The sequence below is a fragment of the Lactuca virosa genome, chromosome 4, assembly GCF_052849685.1.
Source record: "Lactuca virosa cultivar CGN04683 chromosome 4, Lactuca_virosa_CGN04683_v6, whole genome shotgun sequence".
Taxonomy (NCBI): domain Eukaryota; kingdom Viridiplantae; phylum Streptophyta; class Magnoliopsida; order Asterales; family Asteraceae; genus Lactuca; species Lactuca virosa.
The window spans coordinates 297,782,238-297,800,614 of NC_136429.1; the positions used below are offsets into that span (position 1 = coordinate 297,782,238).

At 35.5% G+C, this 18,377-nt stretch overlaps 1 protein-coding gene across 1 annotated transcript; it reads left to right on the plus strand.

Annotated features, from left to right (window-relative positions):
• Positions 1–16,351: 16,351 nt before the first annotated feature.
• LOC145168878 (uncharacterized) lies at positions 16,352–18,242 on the plus strand. The gene is made up of 5 exons (XM_079087543.1): positions 16,352–16,758; positions 16,957–17,034; positions 17,148–17,247; positions 17,341–17,474; positions 17,887–18,242. Exons 1-5 carry the CDS (start codon positions 16,390–16,392, stop codon positions 18,103–18,105), a joined length of 900 nt encoding a protein of 299 aa, XP_078943669.1. The 5' UTR covers positions 16,352–16,389; the 3' UTR covers positions 18,106–18,242.
• The last annotated feature ends 135 nt before the right edge of the window (positions 18,243–18,377 follow it).

The following is an 18,377-nucleotide window of genomic DNA, read 5'->3' on the forward strand; positions in this document are numbered from 1 at the left end:
CTACACAGACGCCTTCGGGTTCAAAAATCTCTGCGATACACGATGGAAACCTTTGAGTGATGAACTCCCACGAACCTTTTCTCATACTGTAAACTTCAACTTGCAACCACTTTTTTACAGGATAGGGTAAAATTTTAGGGCGTAAGTTGCGTGGTCCTGTAAGGCCTATAAGTTTAACTACTTTGTAATCATCGGTTTTCGGATCAAACCCAAACCGAAAAAAGACTTCGTAACTACCGCGTGATGGTATATAATGCGGAGGGAGAGTTGACACTGCGGTGAGAGAAGGATTCCAAATGTGAATTACACCCATCACCGTAATGCGACCATATTAAGCCATGAAGGGAGCCAATGACTTTGATGAATCTAGGAGTATATATAGAATGGGGATTAACCGGAGAGGGAGGGGGTTTGACGAAATTAGGGAGTTTAGATTGGGGAAATAGAGATGGGTGTTCTGACAATTGTATAGGGTCAGGAGATAAATTGTTGTGGTGGAAAACCAAGAGAATTCGATCGTTGTTAGTGATGGAATGATGGAGGTGGGATTTTATTAATGAGGATTGAGATAAGAGGGCATTCCAAGATTTGGAGATAGATCTCATTTAAGCAACCTGTTTTGACAACAAGCGGATGAGTATGTTTAATAAAACATCACCAGGGAGATTGTCCAGTGTCGTTGGGTATTGTGGTGAAGCTATTGATGTTTTTGGATCTTGTTCATTGACATTAGAAATGCTAGCGGAACTCTCACCTTGATTTGATACTCCACTTGAATTCTTCGGTTCATGAAATCAAAAGTGCATAGAGGTTACAATGGTTTCACTTCAGACAAAATTTATCACTTTATGAGCAATTACGTGCATCGATAAAAACACTTGCAAGTCCCAAGAAATAATAGATTATAGAGTAAATTACAGGGATGGTCCCTATGGTTTAGGGTAATCTGCACGTTTGGTCTCTAACTTATTTTTTAACTCGAAAGGTCCCTATAGTTTGTTTTTGTTGCGCTTGGTCCCTGTCTTACCTAAAATGACTGTTTTGCCCTTGATTTTTTAATTTATTTAAATAAGGTGGGGTAGGTAAGGTAAGGTGGAAGTGGAGTTCGTGGTGTGTTTATTTAAATAAATTAAAAAATCAAGGACAATATAGTCTTTTTACGTAAAACAGAGACCAAACGCGCAACAAAAACAAACAATACGGACCTTTCGGGTTAAAAAAATAAGTTAGAGACCAAACGTGCAAATTACCCCAAACCATAGGGACCATTCGTGTAATTTACTCTAGATTATATTTGTTCATCTCATTTCAAGTAAAGGGTTATCCGAGTTCGAGAACACCGCTCACTATTAGAAACAAGATATAGCATATATCGTAAAACCAAAAATAAATATTCCTATTTATATTCTCTCTTAACTAAAATTAGCAAAATTCAAATGAGAACTTTTTGATTAGAATGATATGTGAAAACCAAAGTCCAAAGGAAGTTTGGAAAAACTTAAATGATAATTATCGACACCATAGACTGCATTCTAAGATGTGAAGTACACAGGAAACTTACATTTTTCCTTGACTCCTGAGAAACATTTCGTGGTTCTTCATTAATCTCTGGTCACATAAGAGCTTTTGTAAGGGGCATGTACGTCATAAGCAGAAATTCAAGTGAAGTAACACAAAAGCTATCATCAGACACAAATATTGTCGCTTATCAATTATTACAAGACTATGATTGTGTTTTAGAGAATTGATATATATTTTGAGAATTACTCGTAACATTTTAGTTTTCAGCTATTTCCTCATTAAAGAGTCATATGCATCCTCCACTTCTCTACTGTAATCTCAAAATTATCTCATCAAAACAAACAATTTGAACACATGTTGCCCTTTCTTTAAGGCTCGTGCACAATCAAAACTAACAATTTAAACATATTTAGCAATCCTCAAAGGTTTAAGAATCCAAATTAGCACATAAACAGCAAGAATGTTGAACCTGGAAGGAAAGACCTCTTAAGGGACTTGTCATCGTCTCCGCTGCTTTCGTGGGGAGCCCTTCCGTCGCCTGCCGTCGCCATAGGGGGAATCTGGAGCTATCGAGGAGATGAATCGCGTAAACAGAGAAAGTAAAGCGAAAGGTGGGGAGAAATGGAGTGTCAAATTGAAGGGGTTTTGGTCGTCCACTAGAAATGTACACTAGCAATTACAAATTGAGGTTTTTTTTTTTTTTTTTTTTTTTTTTTTTTTTTTGTAAAACAATTTTGACCTCAAACAAAAAGTGATATTGAAAAAAAAAGGTCTAGCTATTTTTTTAATAATTCTTTTAAATTGTGTTCTCAATTTTTATTTTTTTTGTTTATTTTATAAGAGAAAGGGGAAGAAATGAGATGATTGAAAGGGAAAAAAATGTTCTCAGGTTTTTTTAGGAGAAAAAAAATAAGGAGAGGATCGAGAAGGAAATGGAAGAAGGAAACAATATGATGTTTGTATCAACTCATTTTTTAGCGGATTAGGAAGGAAATGAAAAAAAAAGGATTGGTTTTACCTTTGGTCATTTAATGTCAGCACCTTCATTCAAGGATGTGTTTGTCATTTTACAAGAATCTCTCTCTTTTCCTTTCTTTTCCCCTCTTTAATTTTTAATCTTAAGAACACAATGTTATAAAATAGGCAAAAAAAAAAAAAAAAAAAAATTAAAGAGTCGTTTGGCAGGATTTAAGATTTCTAAATTTTCAATATTTGAAATCATATCCACAATAACATTAAAATCTAGTTGACCCTCTTTTGGTTCATCCAGATTCCGTGGAACATAAGTTTGAATTGCATTCAAGCCAAAGATAAATATGTTTTCATATAAATTCTATTTTACATTTTAGTTATAAGTAATTTTTATAGTGTTGTAACATCCTTTTCGAGAAGTTCTTATTTCAGGATTGTGGACAATAAATAAATCAAATGGAGACCTTGGGCTTCAATGGAATGGAGTTTAGACTCTATTCGAGGTATATGATGTTGGACAAGTGATTTAAAATGGAAGTCGGGGGGTGATATTGCCATATTTATACATATTTTTAGGCAATATCTTAGTACATTTTATTTAATATTTTGGTTATTTTGCAAAGATATATGATACTTATTGGACTAAATTGTATTTTGCAGCCAAAAGGAACACTCTCGAAGAATATGGACCAGAATTGACAAGCATTGGAACTTTGGAGGATTGAAGATTAAAAGAAAAAGATTTTAGCTGAAAAAACCAAGCTCACGAAGCGAGGGATCAATTCTCACGACGTGAGGAGGGTATTCTAGAAGATTAGCATACGGGAAGTCATAATCCTTGTCCAATACGGATAACTACTGAGCTCACGACGTGAGACACCAATTCTCATGACGTGAGCAACGTTTTTTCCAAAACTATAAATATTCCTTCACTCTTACGATTTGAGAAGGCTTTTGGAGAGTTTTTTGGAGGAGAGGTATTTTGAGATATCGATTTTAGAGTCCAGAAAGTGCACAAAACATTCTTTTGAAGGAGATTTGCTTAGAGATTAAGAGATTAAAGAACACATCATCACATTGGTTTGGTTTACTTTAATCATGTCAATTTATGTTGACATTGTGTTTATGTTTTCAGCCATGAGTAGCTGAACTCACTAGCTTTCGTTTAGCCAGATGATACTTTGACTCTATGGTTTAGTTATCTAATTTATGGATTTTAATAGTTGGTTTTGTGCTTATGTTTGATTATCATTACCTAGCATGTTAAAGTTATGATTTTGTTGCTTGAATTCAAGTTAAGTGTAGCTTAGTGACCATTAAATTACATGAAGTTGATTACCTGGTGATTTAGTGACCATTAAATTGCTAGAGATAGGATCGACCAAATCTTAGAAAAGTAATAAAAGTAACAAATTTAGCTGTGCTAGAGAACATAAATTGTGACCATAATTGTGTTTGTTTAGATAAATTTTACATAGCTCATCTATAATTAATAACTAATTATGTGTTTTGCTTATGTATGACCATACAATGTAGTTCATGAATTGGTGAAAATATTACTAAATTTGGACTTGAATTGCTAATAACATAACAATTGGTAACCAACTTTAATAATCCATACTTAGTAACTAACCAAAGGGAAAAGGTGGATTCGAACTAAACGAAAGTGTTTTTAGTATATTGACTAAAATCGTTAGTTAAGCGTTTAAGTTTGTCTGAACTTGTAAAATCAGATATAAAAACCCCTTTTAACTTTTGCTTGTTCTAGGTTAATTTTTAGTAATTATTTTAGTTAATTAAATCTGTTCCCTGAGTTCGACCCCAACTTACTTTACTATACTATAATCCGACTAGGTGTACTGCCTATAAGTGCAATAGTAGATAACTAGTTAGGATACAAATTTAAAAACAGATAGATATAGTCTGCACCATATCAGGGGTGTAAAATGGGAAAGGTTATGTTTCGAGCTTCTTGCATAAATTAAGGATTTTAGTTCGAAATGTTTTTAGTCATAAGTATCAAGATAAAATCGTAGAGCTCGTCAATACCTTTTTGTAGATACAAAGATCATCGAAAACATAGTTGAAACGAAGAAGTTATGGTTATTTGAAGTTAAGCTGGAAAAAGGGAGTCTGGCAGTACGGTGAGCGTACACTAGCCAGTACGCTCGGCGTACTAAGCTGAAGGAATGCATTTTTAGGGCGTTACGTTGGGCGTACCGCCGCAAAGTAAAAATCCTATTTTCATGGTTTTGAGCCTTATTTAAGGTCTCTAACCCCTTGGGTGTCCTTCCTATCATGAGCCTCCACCCTCTTGAGCCTCTAACTTGAAACCCTAGCATCCTCCTACTTATTTTCAGCCTTGACATCATTTACGAGCTTATTTCTCCATTATAAGGTGGGATCTTGAAGAACAAGGTGGTGGCAAAGTGTATGGAATAAGGATTCAAGCATAGATCCAACAAGATTACATCATTTCTGGACCTTTGTGAGTAAAAAGCTTCAAACTTGCTCATTAATTTCATAGATCTTGTTAATTTTCATATTTGTCACTTTATGGTCACTTTAGTGCATAAAGTTAAGATCTTGAAAGTTTGTGACCTTGTCATGGATAAAGTTGGAAATTTATCCATCTAAACATCATATTGATTCAGATATGAAGGTTGGAGACTTGGACTTAATGGGTTAAGTTGAGAAAGATGCATTTTTGGTCCCTTTAAGACTTAAAAACTAGATCTTGGTTATTTGGACCATCCTAATGGATAAAATTGGAGACTTTATCCATTATGGAGCTATTAGGAACCATAAAAATGTGATCTTGGTCCCTTTCTTCCCTCCATACAAGAGTTATGATGCCTTGGTTTGTGTATTAAGTTAGGGTTTTGGTGCATGGACTCCTTCTAGCCATGGAAAAAACTTTATGACTTAGAATATTATTGATGGATTTTGAGCATAACAAATAATCCCTATGTAGGCATGCAATCCTAATTTTCTTGGATCTATGTTTTCTCTAATTGAATATGTAACGCCCGCAGATCCGGGCTAGTCAATTTAGAGGCAATAAGTGTCGAAAATGACTTTTCGGAAAAAGATTATCTAGAATAAATAATCTTAACCAAGTTGTAGTATATGTTACAAGGTTTCCGTACATATAAAGAACGCCGAAATCCGAGTTATAACGAAGAAGTTATGGCCCGTCGAAGTTTCGCGACGGAACCGACACGATACCGGGAAACGTAAATAGTGAATTTACGATAGAGCAGTATTCAGCCTTAGCGATCTAAATGAAAGTCGTAGAATACGTTAAACCGAGAGAGTCCATAAAAAGAACGCCCAAATCTGACTTCGTATGAGGAAGTTATGATTTTTCGAAGTTTCGGCTTAGCAGTGTACAGCCCGAAGTTCGAATATTAGATCGAGTGGTTTTTAGCCGACACAACCTAAACGAGAATCGAAGATATCGTTAATAGTAGCGTAACGATAAAAAGATGGATGAAAACGGACGTCGGATGAAGAAGTTATGAATTTTTAACGGACCAATCGTGTCCCGGCCTGTTAAAAATATAACTTTTAAAAATAAGTCAAAATTAGTCGACGGAGTCTAAACGAAAGTTGTAGAGTACGTTCCCGCCTACGTGTGGATATAAAGAATGTCGAAAACGGAGCTCGTATGAGGGAGATACGAATTTTATAAGTTAAGGGTGCAATTTGTGAAACTGATGCATGTATTGATGACGTGGACTAGCTCCGAGCCGTCCGATGAACCCGCTTCGGATGAGTAACATGCCACCCTCGCATTACGCCCAACGTCCGAGCTCTCGTACGCGCAGCGTACGCCTAGCGCTCCTCGGTCCAGCTTTGCCCACGTCGCACCACCGAAGACTCGCCACCTGTACCCTATCCGAAGTTACGCTCCGCGTAAGCCAAGGACTACGCCCAACGTACATCCGAGGCTGGCGCCTATAAAAGGGCTGCGAAGGCTGCTGAGGAAATCACTCCAATTCTCTTTCTCTCTCTAGGATCCCAAACCCCTCCTAAACCCTAGGTAAACCCCTAGCACCCAAAGGAAGCCTCGAGGCTCCCGGAGTCCCGAGAAAAAAAGGTCTTTCGGTTCGGAAACGCTGCTCCAAGCGAAGCTCAGTTTTCTTTAAAACCCGCTGTAAGTGAGCTACGCTTACGCAATTTTTAATATAGCTTTTAAATAATTATAGTAATGTTATTAGGTCCTTAAAATAATTATTTGGGCTATTATTATGAGTTATATAGAGTGTTGTTTAACGCTTATATAATAATAATAATAATAGCTAGACTATTAATTAGTCACGATTAACGTTAGACTAAACCCTAGTGGTAATGATACTACGTTTTATTGAGGAATAATTGTTTTGAGATAACGAAGCGCTGTTCGAGGGCAGAATCACCACCTTTTCAGGTGAGTGCATAGTCCCTTTCATCTTACACATAGATATGAAGTATTTTAATATAAATTACGTGCTATGTGTGCATATTGTCTGAATACTTGCTGTCTATGCTGGTGAAAGATTTTTATACATGTTTTAAATGATATAAGTTGTATAAAGTATTTTATATCTACAAAATATGTTGGGTAAAACATGGGTAGATGAATGATGAGGAATAAAAGCTGAAATAGAGGAACAGTAGTAGTATGGACCTAGTGCCCTATAGGTAAACATTGGCAGCAGTGGACCTAGTACCCTATAGATGAGCACTGGCAGATGCGCCACAACCCGTAGATGTTTTAGATCTACGGTAAACGTCCTAGCAGCTGCGCTCTAAGGACAGTATCGGCAGCTGCGCCTAATAGGGAGCCTTATGACCATGACAATAGCGTTTAAAGGTCAATACTGGCAGAAGCGCCTCATAGAAAATGTCCCAATTCTGGCAGCTGCGCCTAAGTGATAATATTAGCAGCTGCGCTTGACCACTGTGTCATTGGCAACAATGGACTTCATGTTGCTTCCTTAGGATGATCCTTAGGAATGAATGAACAAGGATTAGCTGATCCTTAGGGTAAATCCTTAAGAAGATAATGGGAATGAGTAATTGGGTTGATTGTTTGATGTTTAAATATAATAATTATATTATTGTGGGTTGAAAACCCTATGTACTCACCAGGTTTCCCAACCTGACCCACTCAGTTTATTTGTATCACAGGTGTTGATATGAAGTTACATTACATTGAGAGATTTAAAAGAGATGTAGATCACTAGTATAAATGAATGTAAGTTCTGTTTATGCTTATGTTTCTGTATTGACGATGACATCCCAAATGTTTTAAAAGTGAATAAAAATACATTTCTTTAGAAATGCTTTGATAACGCAATTATCATGTTTTTCTGGGAACAAATTCCGCAACACTTTTATTAAAAGAGGTACTCTGATTTTTATAAAGCATAAACAAAATCGGTCTTTTCTGGCCGTGAAAATGGGGATGTCACAGAATATACAAGTATTGAACATCTAAAGGAAAACCTTACTTGCACTAGTATAATTTCGAAAATCATAACTATGGTTAGTAAACATACCTTTGATTATTATGTTGTAATAAAAATGAAAATCCAAGTCTTCTTCAACCTTGAGAGCAAGCATCACAATTGTCATGCCTCTGATGGTTCACACCCAAACTAAGCAAGAGGATGAGAGAGGAGAGAGGGAAGGAGGCTTGAGATTTTCGGATATCCTTCTAGGGTTTTGAGTGGCCGAAAATATGGGTTTAGACACCTAATCCAATAGTCTCCTACTTAGATAAGTCTAATAAATATAGTTTCTAGTATAACTTCAAAAAATTAATTAGCAAATTGTAGCTCTCAAAGCCGTTGTCGAACTCTGACCTAGTCAGTTACGCGTCCTAAGATAAGTGATCATATAATCCTCCGTTCTGCAAGATATCATTGTGGACAAATGACATGGAACAAAATCATTCTCATTTTCCAACAGTTTGTTTCCCGGTTTCCGATTTGTAATGACAAAGAACTATTAATCGAACATATCAATTTAGTCCTGGTCGGGACCGACACTATAAGTCAACACCAAATCATCGAGGGGCCCAAGATATTGCTTTTCTCGTTAGGGCAAAAGGAACAGATAAATTTTGACTTGTATGCTTGCACTATTTACTCATCAAATCATGTACAACAATATATTTTATAACATCAAGTTACTGATGTGTTTACGCATTATCAATGCATAACCAACTTGTAAACAACAACTCATATATCTCTGTTTCAAGATTATAAGATATTATCGTCTCAGAATTACTCGTGATAACTTCCATGAAGTAATTCCCTGAGCGTGTGTTTATCCAATACTTAAATCCCTATTTCAAAAGTACTCATGAATATTGCAGCAAATCCATTTCTATGTCTAAAACTCTTTAGACAATCTACAACCCAATTCATGACAACCTTAATTCATTACTTACTTCCAAAGTATGATCAACTGTGGATGTTTGAATAATCTAATTATTTGGAAAGTAAAACATGCAAAACGAAACACAATAATAAACAATTTACAAAAGATAGTGAACACTACTCATAAATAATTCTCTATTATTTAATCATCAAATGTCAATTACATTTACATTGTTAAAAGTTTCTAAATATCTATCTAACTACTAAAACTAATATCATCCTTCAAACCAATGCTCCTTGCATCCTGAACATGTTTAACCCTACTCAGACCCTTTGTAAGGGGATTTGCATGATTCTCTTCTGATGATACCCTCTTCATGACGAGGTGTCCTCCTTCTACTCTATGCCTGATAAAATGGTTGCATGATTCTCTTCTGATGATACCCTCTTCATGACGAGGTGTCCTCCTTCATGACGAGGTGTCCTCCTTCTACTCTATGCCTGATAAAATGGTATTTTTTGTCGATGTATTGATCTACCATGATATCTTGGTTCCTTTGTTAAGGCAACCGCTTCTTCATTATCACATAAAATCTCCATTGGCTTCTTTATGGCTGACACAACTCCAAGGCCTTCGATGAAGTTCTTCAACCATATAGCCTCCTTTGATGCTTCGCTCGTAGCTATATACTCTGATTCACATGTAGAATCAGACAAGGATCCATTTACAAAACCACCAAGGATCCATTTACATGAACTAGAAAGATTATAAACAACCATAGGGTGTTTAGAAGACAACCTTTGGAGCCTTTGATCCCACTTGGCTTTGGGGAGTTGAAGTAGATGGCAAGAACAAGGAGCTTGATATTCTCTACAAGTATCCACCGACAAAAGTAAGGCACGGTGAAATGTTAGTTCTTATTTAATTCTTGTTCTTGGACTGAGAACATTGTTCTTTGATCTAACTTAAATTTATAAAAGTAGAAAAGATGTGATGTGTATAATCAGCAAGAGCTCAGAAAGGAAAGTGATTCTCAATATGTCATATTGCTTTGTATGCTATTGATGCAACTGATATATATATATATATATATATATATATATATATATATATATATATATATATATACACACACACACACACCCCTAATAGAATGTAGGCTAAGGATCGCATCATGAATTACATGCTAGAATTACATGATTTGTAAGGATGCCTTGTTTGACTTATGTGTTTTTTGTTATGTGTTATGTGGATTCTATGTTATTATTAATAAGTTTTTAAGTGAAATTTTTAGCATCGTACACAGTTAAAATCAAATAGCCTTAGAACTTTTGATTTGGCCTTATTTCATGTTTGTTATCTGGTTGTAGGCTTAGGGTAGGATCACTTATTCGACTATCAATCTAGTTCTCGACTATGTACAATTGTTCATTCATACAACGACTTGTCAATAATTATATAAATTTCATGTGGCATTAGAGCGAGTAGAGGAGGAATCCTAGAGAGAGTCTAGGAAGGTTAGTGTTAGGTACATGGGTTAATATGTGCATGTATGATTGAAGGTTTAATGGAGTGGTGAGGGGAACCTTGGGATAATAATTGGAACAAGTATGGATAGGTGTGGAAGATAGTATGAACCCATATTACCAGAAGCACAAGATATGTACTTGGATCAAGGATGTGTCACAAGGGTACCGATGGGCTTGTAGGTTGGTTAAGAGTGTGGGATAATACTTTGTATTGATTGTCACTTGTTTCCGTCTATATCTACATTGTACTTCAAATCATTATAAGAATTTTGTTGGGACTGTAAATAATTCAAACATTTATCAATGCATTTGTGAACCATTCGACATGACTTTCGTTTATGTTTGTTTATTTAATAAATAAACATTTTGTTTAGTTAAACAAGTAAACATGAATAATGGTCTTGTTCTTTCATTTATGTTTGTTAATGTGTTTTTGTTAACCTTTGTTTATATTCCATGATGTTTAGTGAATGGTGATTCTTAAGGTAAAATCATGCAAATTAGTTATTTATCATTCTTTAATTGTTAAAATAATATTGGTGTTAATAAATAGTAATAGATGGTGATTTTTGCATGACAAGATTAAATGTTAAAGTTTTACAAGTTTGAAACACTAATAAAATATATGGATGTGACGGCTAAAGTTTGACTTTGTAAGTTTTATTTTTAGGAAGATATGCAAACGAAGATGACATTTGATTTTATTTTTATGTTATTTATGGATTGTGGATTATTATATTTTAGGATTTTCTGTATGATTGTTTTTATTTATACAGGTTACTCATTTGAATGTTATGTTCTTTATGTTTGATTCTTTATATTCATTTATGCTTGTTTATGCTCAATCATTTATGTTCGGTCATTTAGATTTGTTTAACATTAACGAAAAAAAAATATAACATGGTAATTTTTAAGCAAATCAACATTATGCAAAATAATAGAACTTTTCCATAAACTATGTCAAAATATTATGACTTTTCCATAAACTATGCCAAAATAATAGAACTTTTCCATAAACTATGCCAAAATAATATGACTTCCATAAAGTATGCCAAAAATAATAGAAATTTTCCATAAACAATGCCAAAATAATAGGACTTTTTTGTAAAAAAAAACCCAATAAATATTAGTTTGGCCTTATTAACGAAAAACCATCATTGATTTTTTTTTACAATTAAGCCCATAATACTAGTAAACGTTTGCAAAAATGGCCCTTGTACCCGGTTAAACGCATGCATTTTGAATATCATATAGAGGAACAACTACTGAATCATCAGCCACACACTTCCAAAGCTAAGAAACATGGAAGGTGTTGTGAATTTGACTGAGATCCTCAGGCAAATCCAACTGATAAGCTACTCTGCACACCCTGGCAATCACTCAAAAAGGTCCAATATACCAGGGCCCCTACTTTCCCCTCTTCCTAAAGCGTATTACACCTTTCCAGGGTGATACCTTCAGTAGAACCATATCGCCGACCTATCCCCAACATATTAGGGTACGACACTTCCTTCCATAAAGAATCTTGAATGGAGGCGCACCAATACCAGAGTGATAACTGTTGTTTTATAAAAAATTTAGCTAAGGGAAGGTAGGAGTCCCAACTCCCACCGAAAATCAATCACTCAGGCTCGCAACATGTCCTCAAGTGTCTGAATGGTCCGCTCGTTATGGTCGTCAGTCTGCGGATGATAAGTAGTGCTAAAATGCAACCTCGTACCTAGTTCCTCGTGGAATCTCTACCAAAACCGTGAAGTGAACCGAACATCCCGATCTGGTACAATAGAAACCGGAACACCATGTCTGTCGACGATCTCGCGTACATACACATCGGCCAAGAAATTGGCCGAGGAGCTCTCCCGGATAGCTAAGAAATGGGCATTCTTGGTCAAACGGTCCACTATATCCTATATCGTATCGAACCCCTGATCCATCTGGGGTAGCTTGGTGATGAAATCCATGGTGATATGTTCCTATTTCAACATGGGAATATCCAAAGGCTGAAGCTTACCATGCGGCCTCTGGTGCTCAGCCTTGACCATCCGACATGTCAAACACCTCTCTACATACCAGACTATCTCCCTCTTCATGCATGACCACCAATAACTAAGACGCAAATCCCTATACATCTTGGTGGCTCCAGGGTGTATCGAAAATCTAGACTTGTGTGCCTCCTCCAGCACAGTCTTCCTGATCCCACCAAAATCTGATACCCAAACCCGACCGCAGCTGGTCAACAGTCCACAACTGTCAGTGGAAAACCTATCAATATCGCCCCTAATTCGCTTCTGCTTCTAGTTTTCTTTCCTAACCCCCTTAGCCCGAGCCTCACTAATCAAATCCAGCAATGGCGAATCAATCGAAATCCTCATATATAAACTCCTAACCGAGGAACTAACCGACTTGCAGCTCAAAGCATCAGCGACCACGTTCGCTTTTCTCAGGTTTGATGCGTGCTCTTCCTAAACGGAAGATTGTCCTCCCTCTAGTGACTGCATCTAGTATTCCAGCCACTATTGGGATTTCACCTTCCATTGTTGCTCTGTGGATTTGGTTCATGGGTGTATCGTTCTAGAGATACGCCCGGATGTCGCCAAATGTTGTGATATGCTGGAGACGGTTGAATTGAGGTTGTCGGTGGGTTTTGTGTGGATACCTTCTCATGATATCACAATACAAAAATGGAAGGTAGATCATTAGTCGACGTCCATGAGGGGCTCTTGGGACGACGCTCCGACGATCTAGTCAGTTTATGTTCTAAAAGAGAAAGTGTATTCACAGGACAAAGAGTTCCAGCATATCACAACAATTACGTTAAGTCTTAGACTCTTAGTTAATCTATTCAGGCAAAACGGGATGTTACACAAAAAAAAAACATATTTTCAAATAAAAAACCTTTTTTCAAAAAAAAAAAAACATTTTCCACATAAAAAACATATTTTTGCTTGTGCACCTATATAATTCGAAAATGAATAACATGTCACGTATTATTTTCACATAGGATGTAAAAATTATTTTCACATATTTTGACATAGGATGAAAAATAATTTTTGTTTGTGCACCTATATAATTCGAAAACGAATAACAAGTCAAAAATTAGTTTTGTAAGTATTTTGGTTTTTTATGTGAAAATATGTTTTTTATTTTAGTAAATCACTTGGTTATTTATTCGAAAATATGTTTTTTAGTTTTTAAACAAAATCTAGTAAACATAACCAACTTCAACGTTTTTTTTCTTACTGTTCATCCAAGGTTTTCTATTTTTTATTTTAATAGACAAAATTGCAAAAATTGTCCCTGTGGTATGCAAAATTTTGGGGTTTTAGTCCAAACCCCGAGTTTTTTGGATTCATGGTCCTTTTAGAGTGGTTTGTATGTGGAATTGGTCCCTGGATTTAACTTCCGTTAACTTGATGCTGTTAACCCCTTCATGTGCCTCTCACATGAGGGTATATTTGTTTTTTTACTTCTAAGGGACCATTTTTGCATTGAAAAAAAGTATATCCCTCTTTTAAAAAAAATTAATACTTATTTATTTATTTTAATAATTAAAAAATAAAAGATCTCTCTCTCTCTCTCTCTCTCTCTCTCTCTCTCGACCCACCTTCATCTCCATAACTTGCAACGAAAAATACACAGTAAATCCACACACACATCGTCCACATGATTACTAAAAGCACTCACCCTCAAAATAAAATTAACTAATTTCAAATCAAAAAATGCATATGGGTTCAACTTTCTTCTTGCTGTTGGGGATACACAAAGAAAAAGTCGCTCTTGTTCAAGTTTCTTATCACAGACAAATGAGAAACACAAGAAACACAAATCAAATCCAGAAAACATTGAAACTCCATTGGAGCAATACTGTAAATCAAAAACGCAAAATGAAAGTGAAGAAGAGTCAATGAGGCATTTGGTCGAACAGGTGGTGTGTGTGTGTGTTCACCATCGATGAAGCATGGTATACTGGTGATGAGTTCCATCAATTAGACAAGCATGCTCATAAAATCAAGATTTCAATATGCAAAAAAACCTCATCTTCAAACTATTTTATCACGAAAAATTTCGTTTTCAGGGGTTCTATTTTATCACAAAAAATCTCGTTCGAGTTTGATTTGAAGGATTGGAGGATTTCTTATTTGAAAAGGTCTCCGTCTTCGTCTGTTCGGAGAAGCTGAAATCACGAATGGAAGGCTGCGATCAGGAAGCTCCGATGGTGGAGTGTGGTTCTGCAGTAGTTAAGCAGTCACAAGGGGGGAAAGGCGGAGGCAACTATTTTACCGGTTCTTCTTCCTCTCGTTTCATCGAAGCCAAAACCGAGGACCACTGCAAACGAGGGGATGTTTTGAGTTGTTGATCGACAGGGAAGAATGAGGGAGGAAAGAGAGAAACTGAAATAGGGGCGGCAACCTTGGTTCACCGGATTCTTTCCTCGCCGAAGATGTATAACGAGAGAGAGAAGAGAGGTACAGTGTAGAGGAAGAAAGATTAGCTGGTGGGTACGTTTGGGGTTGTGCTCGACGGTAAAATAGTGGAGAAGAGGTGGAGGGCAGCCGGTGGGTAAAATCTAAAGGGCAGCAACGCTTTATTTTCTTCGTTTGCCCATCCGGTGAAATAGGGGACGAGAGAGAGAGAGAGAGAGAGAGAGAGAGAGAGAGAGAGAGAGAGAGAGAGAGAGAGAGAGAGAGAGAGAGAGAGAGAGAGCTTTTTTATTTTTTAATTATAAAAATAAATAAATACGTATTGATTTTTTTTAAAAAAAAGAATATATTTTTTCAGTGCAAAAATGGTCCCTTAGAAGTGAAAAGACAAATATACCCTAATGTGAGAGGCACATGAGGGGGTTAACAGCAACAAGTTAACGAAAGTTAAGTTCGGTGACCAATTCCACATACAAACCACTCCAAAAGGACCATGAATCCAAAAAACTCGGGGTTTGGACTAAAACCTCAAAAATTTGCATACCACAGGGACCATTTTTGCAATTTTGTCATTTTAATATAAACCAATAAATCGTAACACCAATTTTCACTTATAAAAGTTAATAAATATAAATCTCTGTTTATAAAATTGAAAGTAAAAATATATTGTTTTTTGGATAAAATGATCAACATGAAAGTTGTAGTAGTCGTCAAGACGAACACGTGGATATAAAAAACGTTGTAATACAAAATAAAATCTGGGCCAAAAGTATAGATTTTGAAAGTGGATGACATGTTGACGGTATAAAAATAGTCAAAGTGAATAAAATTATTGATATTTGAGACTTAATCATAACAAAAGATATAAACATTTAATTGAATATGTAGTCAAAATATAGACTGTTTGTAATAGATTTCTCTAATAAATAATATTATATAAGAAAACTCTAACCATTGGAGATGACTTAAAATCCCGATACTAACAACTATACATCAAATTATTCATATTTATATAATTTTTGAGTTATAGCTTTAATAAAAATGCGATCTATTTATGCAATTTAAATTACAAGTGAAATCAAACATCACTTGCTTTTTCGTACGAAAAGAACCAACTATTATTTTGGCATGCTAAAAATGAAAAGTATTTATTTTTTGACGGATGAAACAATCCTACGCTGGCTTCGGAGCCTCCGTTGAAATATGTCACGTTTTCTAGTACTTCCTCATCATTCCAACACGCCCTACAGTTCATGATTGCTGACCAATTTTAAATTTTCCACACTGCCACGTGTGCGGATCTCAGTTTCTCGTGTCCTTCACGCGCTTGACCAAAACTACACAACCACCATTTTGACATTTTAAACTCCTTGTCCCCAAAGCTAACCTAAAAAAACCCTCCCCATACCCAGCCCAAACAGACGTGTGAAATGTCTAAAATGACCCCACCGCCCACAATCCACATGCAAACATATTCCCAGCTAATATGCTTAGATTCGTCTGTTTTTTCTTGTATATAAACCCCGGAAATAAAGATCAATATACAAATACTACATCGGCCAATATTCTAACCAATGGCAGCAATTCGATTGACACGCATGTCAACCACACCATCGGCTCTCGTAGCATCTTCCATACAAACTGTATTGAGGACTGATACTGTGAGGTTAAGGTTTCCGTGTGTGGCGGCTGGTTTTGGCTCAGAAAATGGTCAATTGACCGGAGATATAGAGAGGAAACCGGTACTAGTAACTAAAGCAGCCACATCTATGGTGGCTGCTTTTGGTGGTGCAGTAACATTTGTTACTGCACCAACACAAATAAGCAGAAGAGTAGACTTGGCTACTCTACTGCTTATTATGAAAACTGTGGTTCGACGTAAGTTAAAGGTGGCTACGAGACCTAGGCCGTGGAGTTTAATCATCCAGTCGCTAATTGAAAAGGTAATATTCATCCTCTCATGCAACTTTGCATGAATTATTCAAGATGATTTCTTTATTTAATTAGTCATTACATTTTTAAAAATTTTCACTTCATTTAAAAATATTTTAATAGAGGGAACCATCATTGCTAATAAAACATTTTGCAAGAAATTATAATCCCCTTAGATTTATTAATTTATGATGATGTGAAATTTGCAGGTCATAATGGACTCTCGATTCTTTACGATGTTTGCCGTAGCAGGAACCTTGCTTGGTTCGGTATTATGCTTCCTAGAGGTATCATAAACTGTGTTTAATTAATTAATAAGCATTTAGCAACACTTTTTGGCCATTGTTGACATTTTATCTTAATCTAAATATCTAATATCATATGTTTGAATGAACTTTAGGGTGTTTTTCTGGTTATGGAATCATACCTTCGGTACTTTCAAGCCATCTCCCACCATTCAGATCATGGACATATCATGCACTTACTCATCGAAGCCTTAGGTACATTTATAACTCCTATTATTCATGAGAATATTAAGTACATTGTGTTGAAAAGACAATAATTTTATGAATATGTTTGTTATCTATGAACAGATATGTTCTTAGTAGGAACAGCCATGCTTACATTTGGGATGGGATTGCATGTTATGTTTGTCGGATCCCAAGCTTCAAGAGGCTACGGATCAACACTTCCATCATCAAATTTCTTTGGGCTTTTCCAACTCAAGGTATATATATATATATATATATATATATATATATATATATATATATATATATATATATATTCAACTAAACAACATTTAATAACCACAGCCAAAATATTATTAGACTATGTATGTTACATGAGATATATGTCTGGATTAGATTGATGAGACTGGACAAACTTTCTAGGGTTATTTTCAATAGAGAAAAATGATTCCATGTCTAAGATTTTTAGATGGGACAAAAAATTACAATTTTTTTTCTTTTTAGTTGACACCAATCTCCAATGGACATCAAACACAATACAACATTGTCATCTCCTAAATAACAAATCGAGCATTAACGTTTTGTTTAAACAATTAGAACATGCTCAATCAGCATAATTTCAATGTTATGAGCATGAAAGTGGTTATAATTTGACAATATTAATTACAGGAGTTTCCATCATGGGCTGGAATGAAGTCCATCTCTCAAGCAAAGTCAAAAATCGGGCATGCTCTAATGTTGTTGCTTCAAGTTGGAGTCTTGGAGAAGTTCAAGAGTATACCTTTAGTTACAGGGTTGGATTTGGCTTGTTTTGCTGCATCAGTATTTGTCTCTTCTGCTGGTTTATTCGTTCTTTCACGACTTTCTGTTGATACTAAAATTACCTAAGTTATTTAGGTATCCAATTATTCTTTTGTCTTCTTATAGGTATAGGTGGTAGGCTTTAATTTATCAAGGATGTATATGTTGTTCGTGTTAGAACAAATAATTCTTTTATTTGTATATGTATATAATGACAAATAATAGTCGATATATTGTTATATATGAACTAAAGCTTTATTATTTAACTTTTTGGCAATATTGATTTGGAAAAAAAAAATAATAATAATACACAACTCTCGTCAGAATTAAAGTTCTACAAAATAATAGTAGAATATATA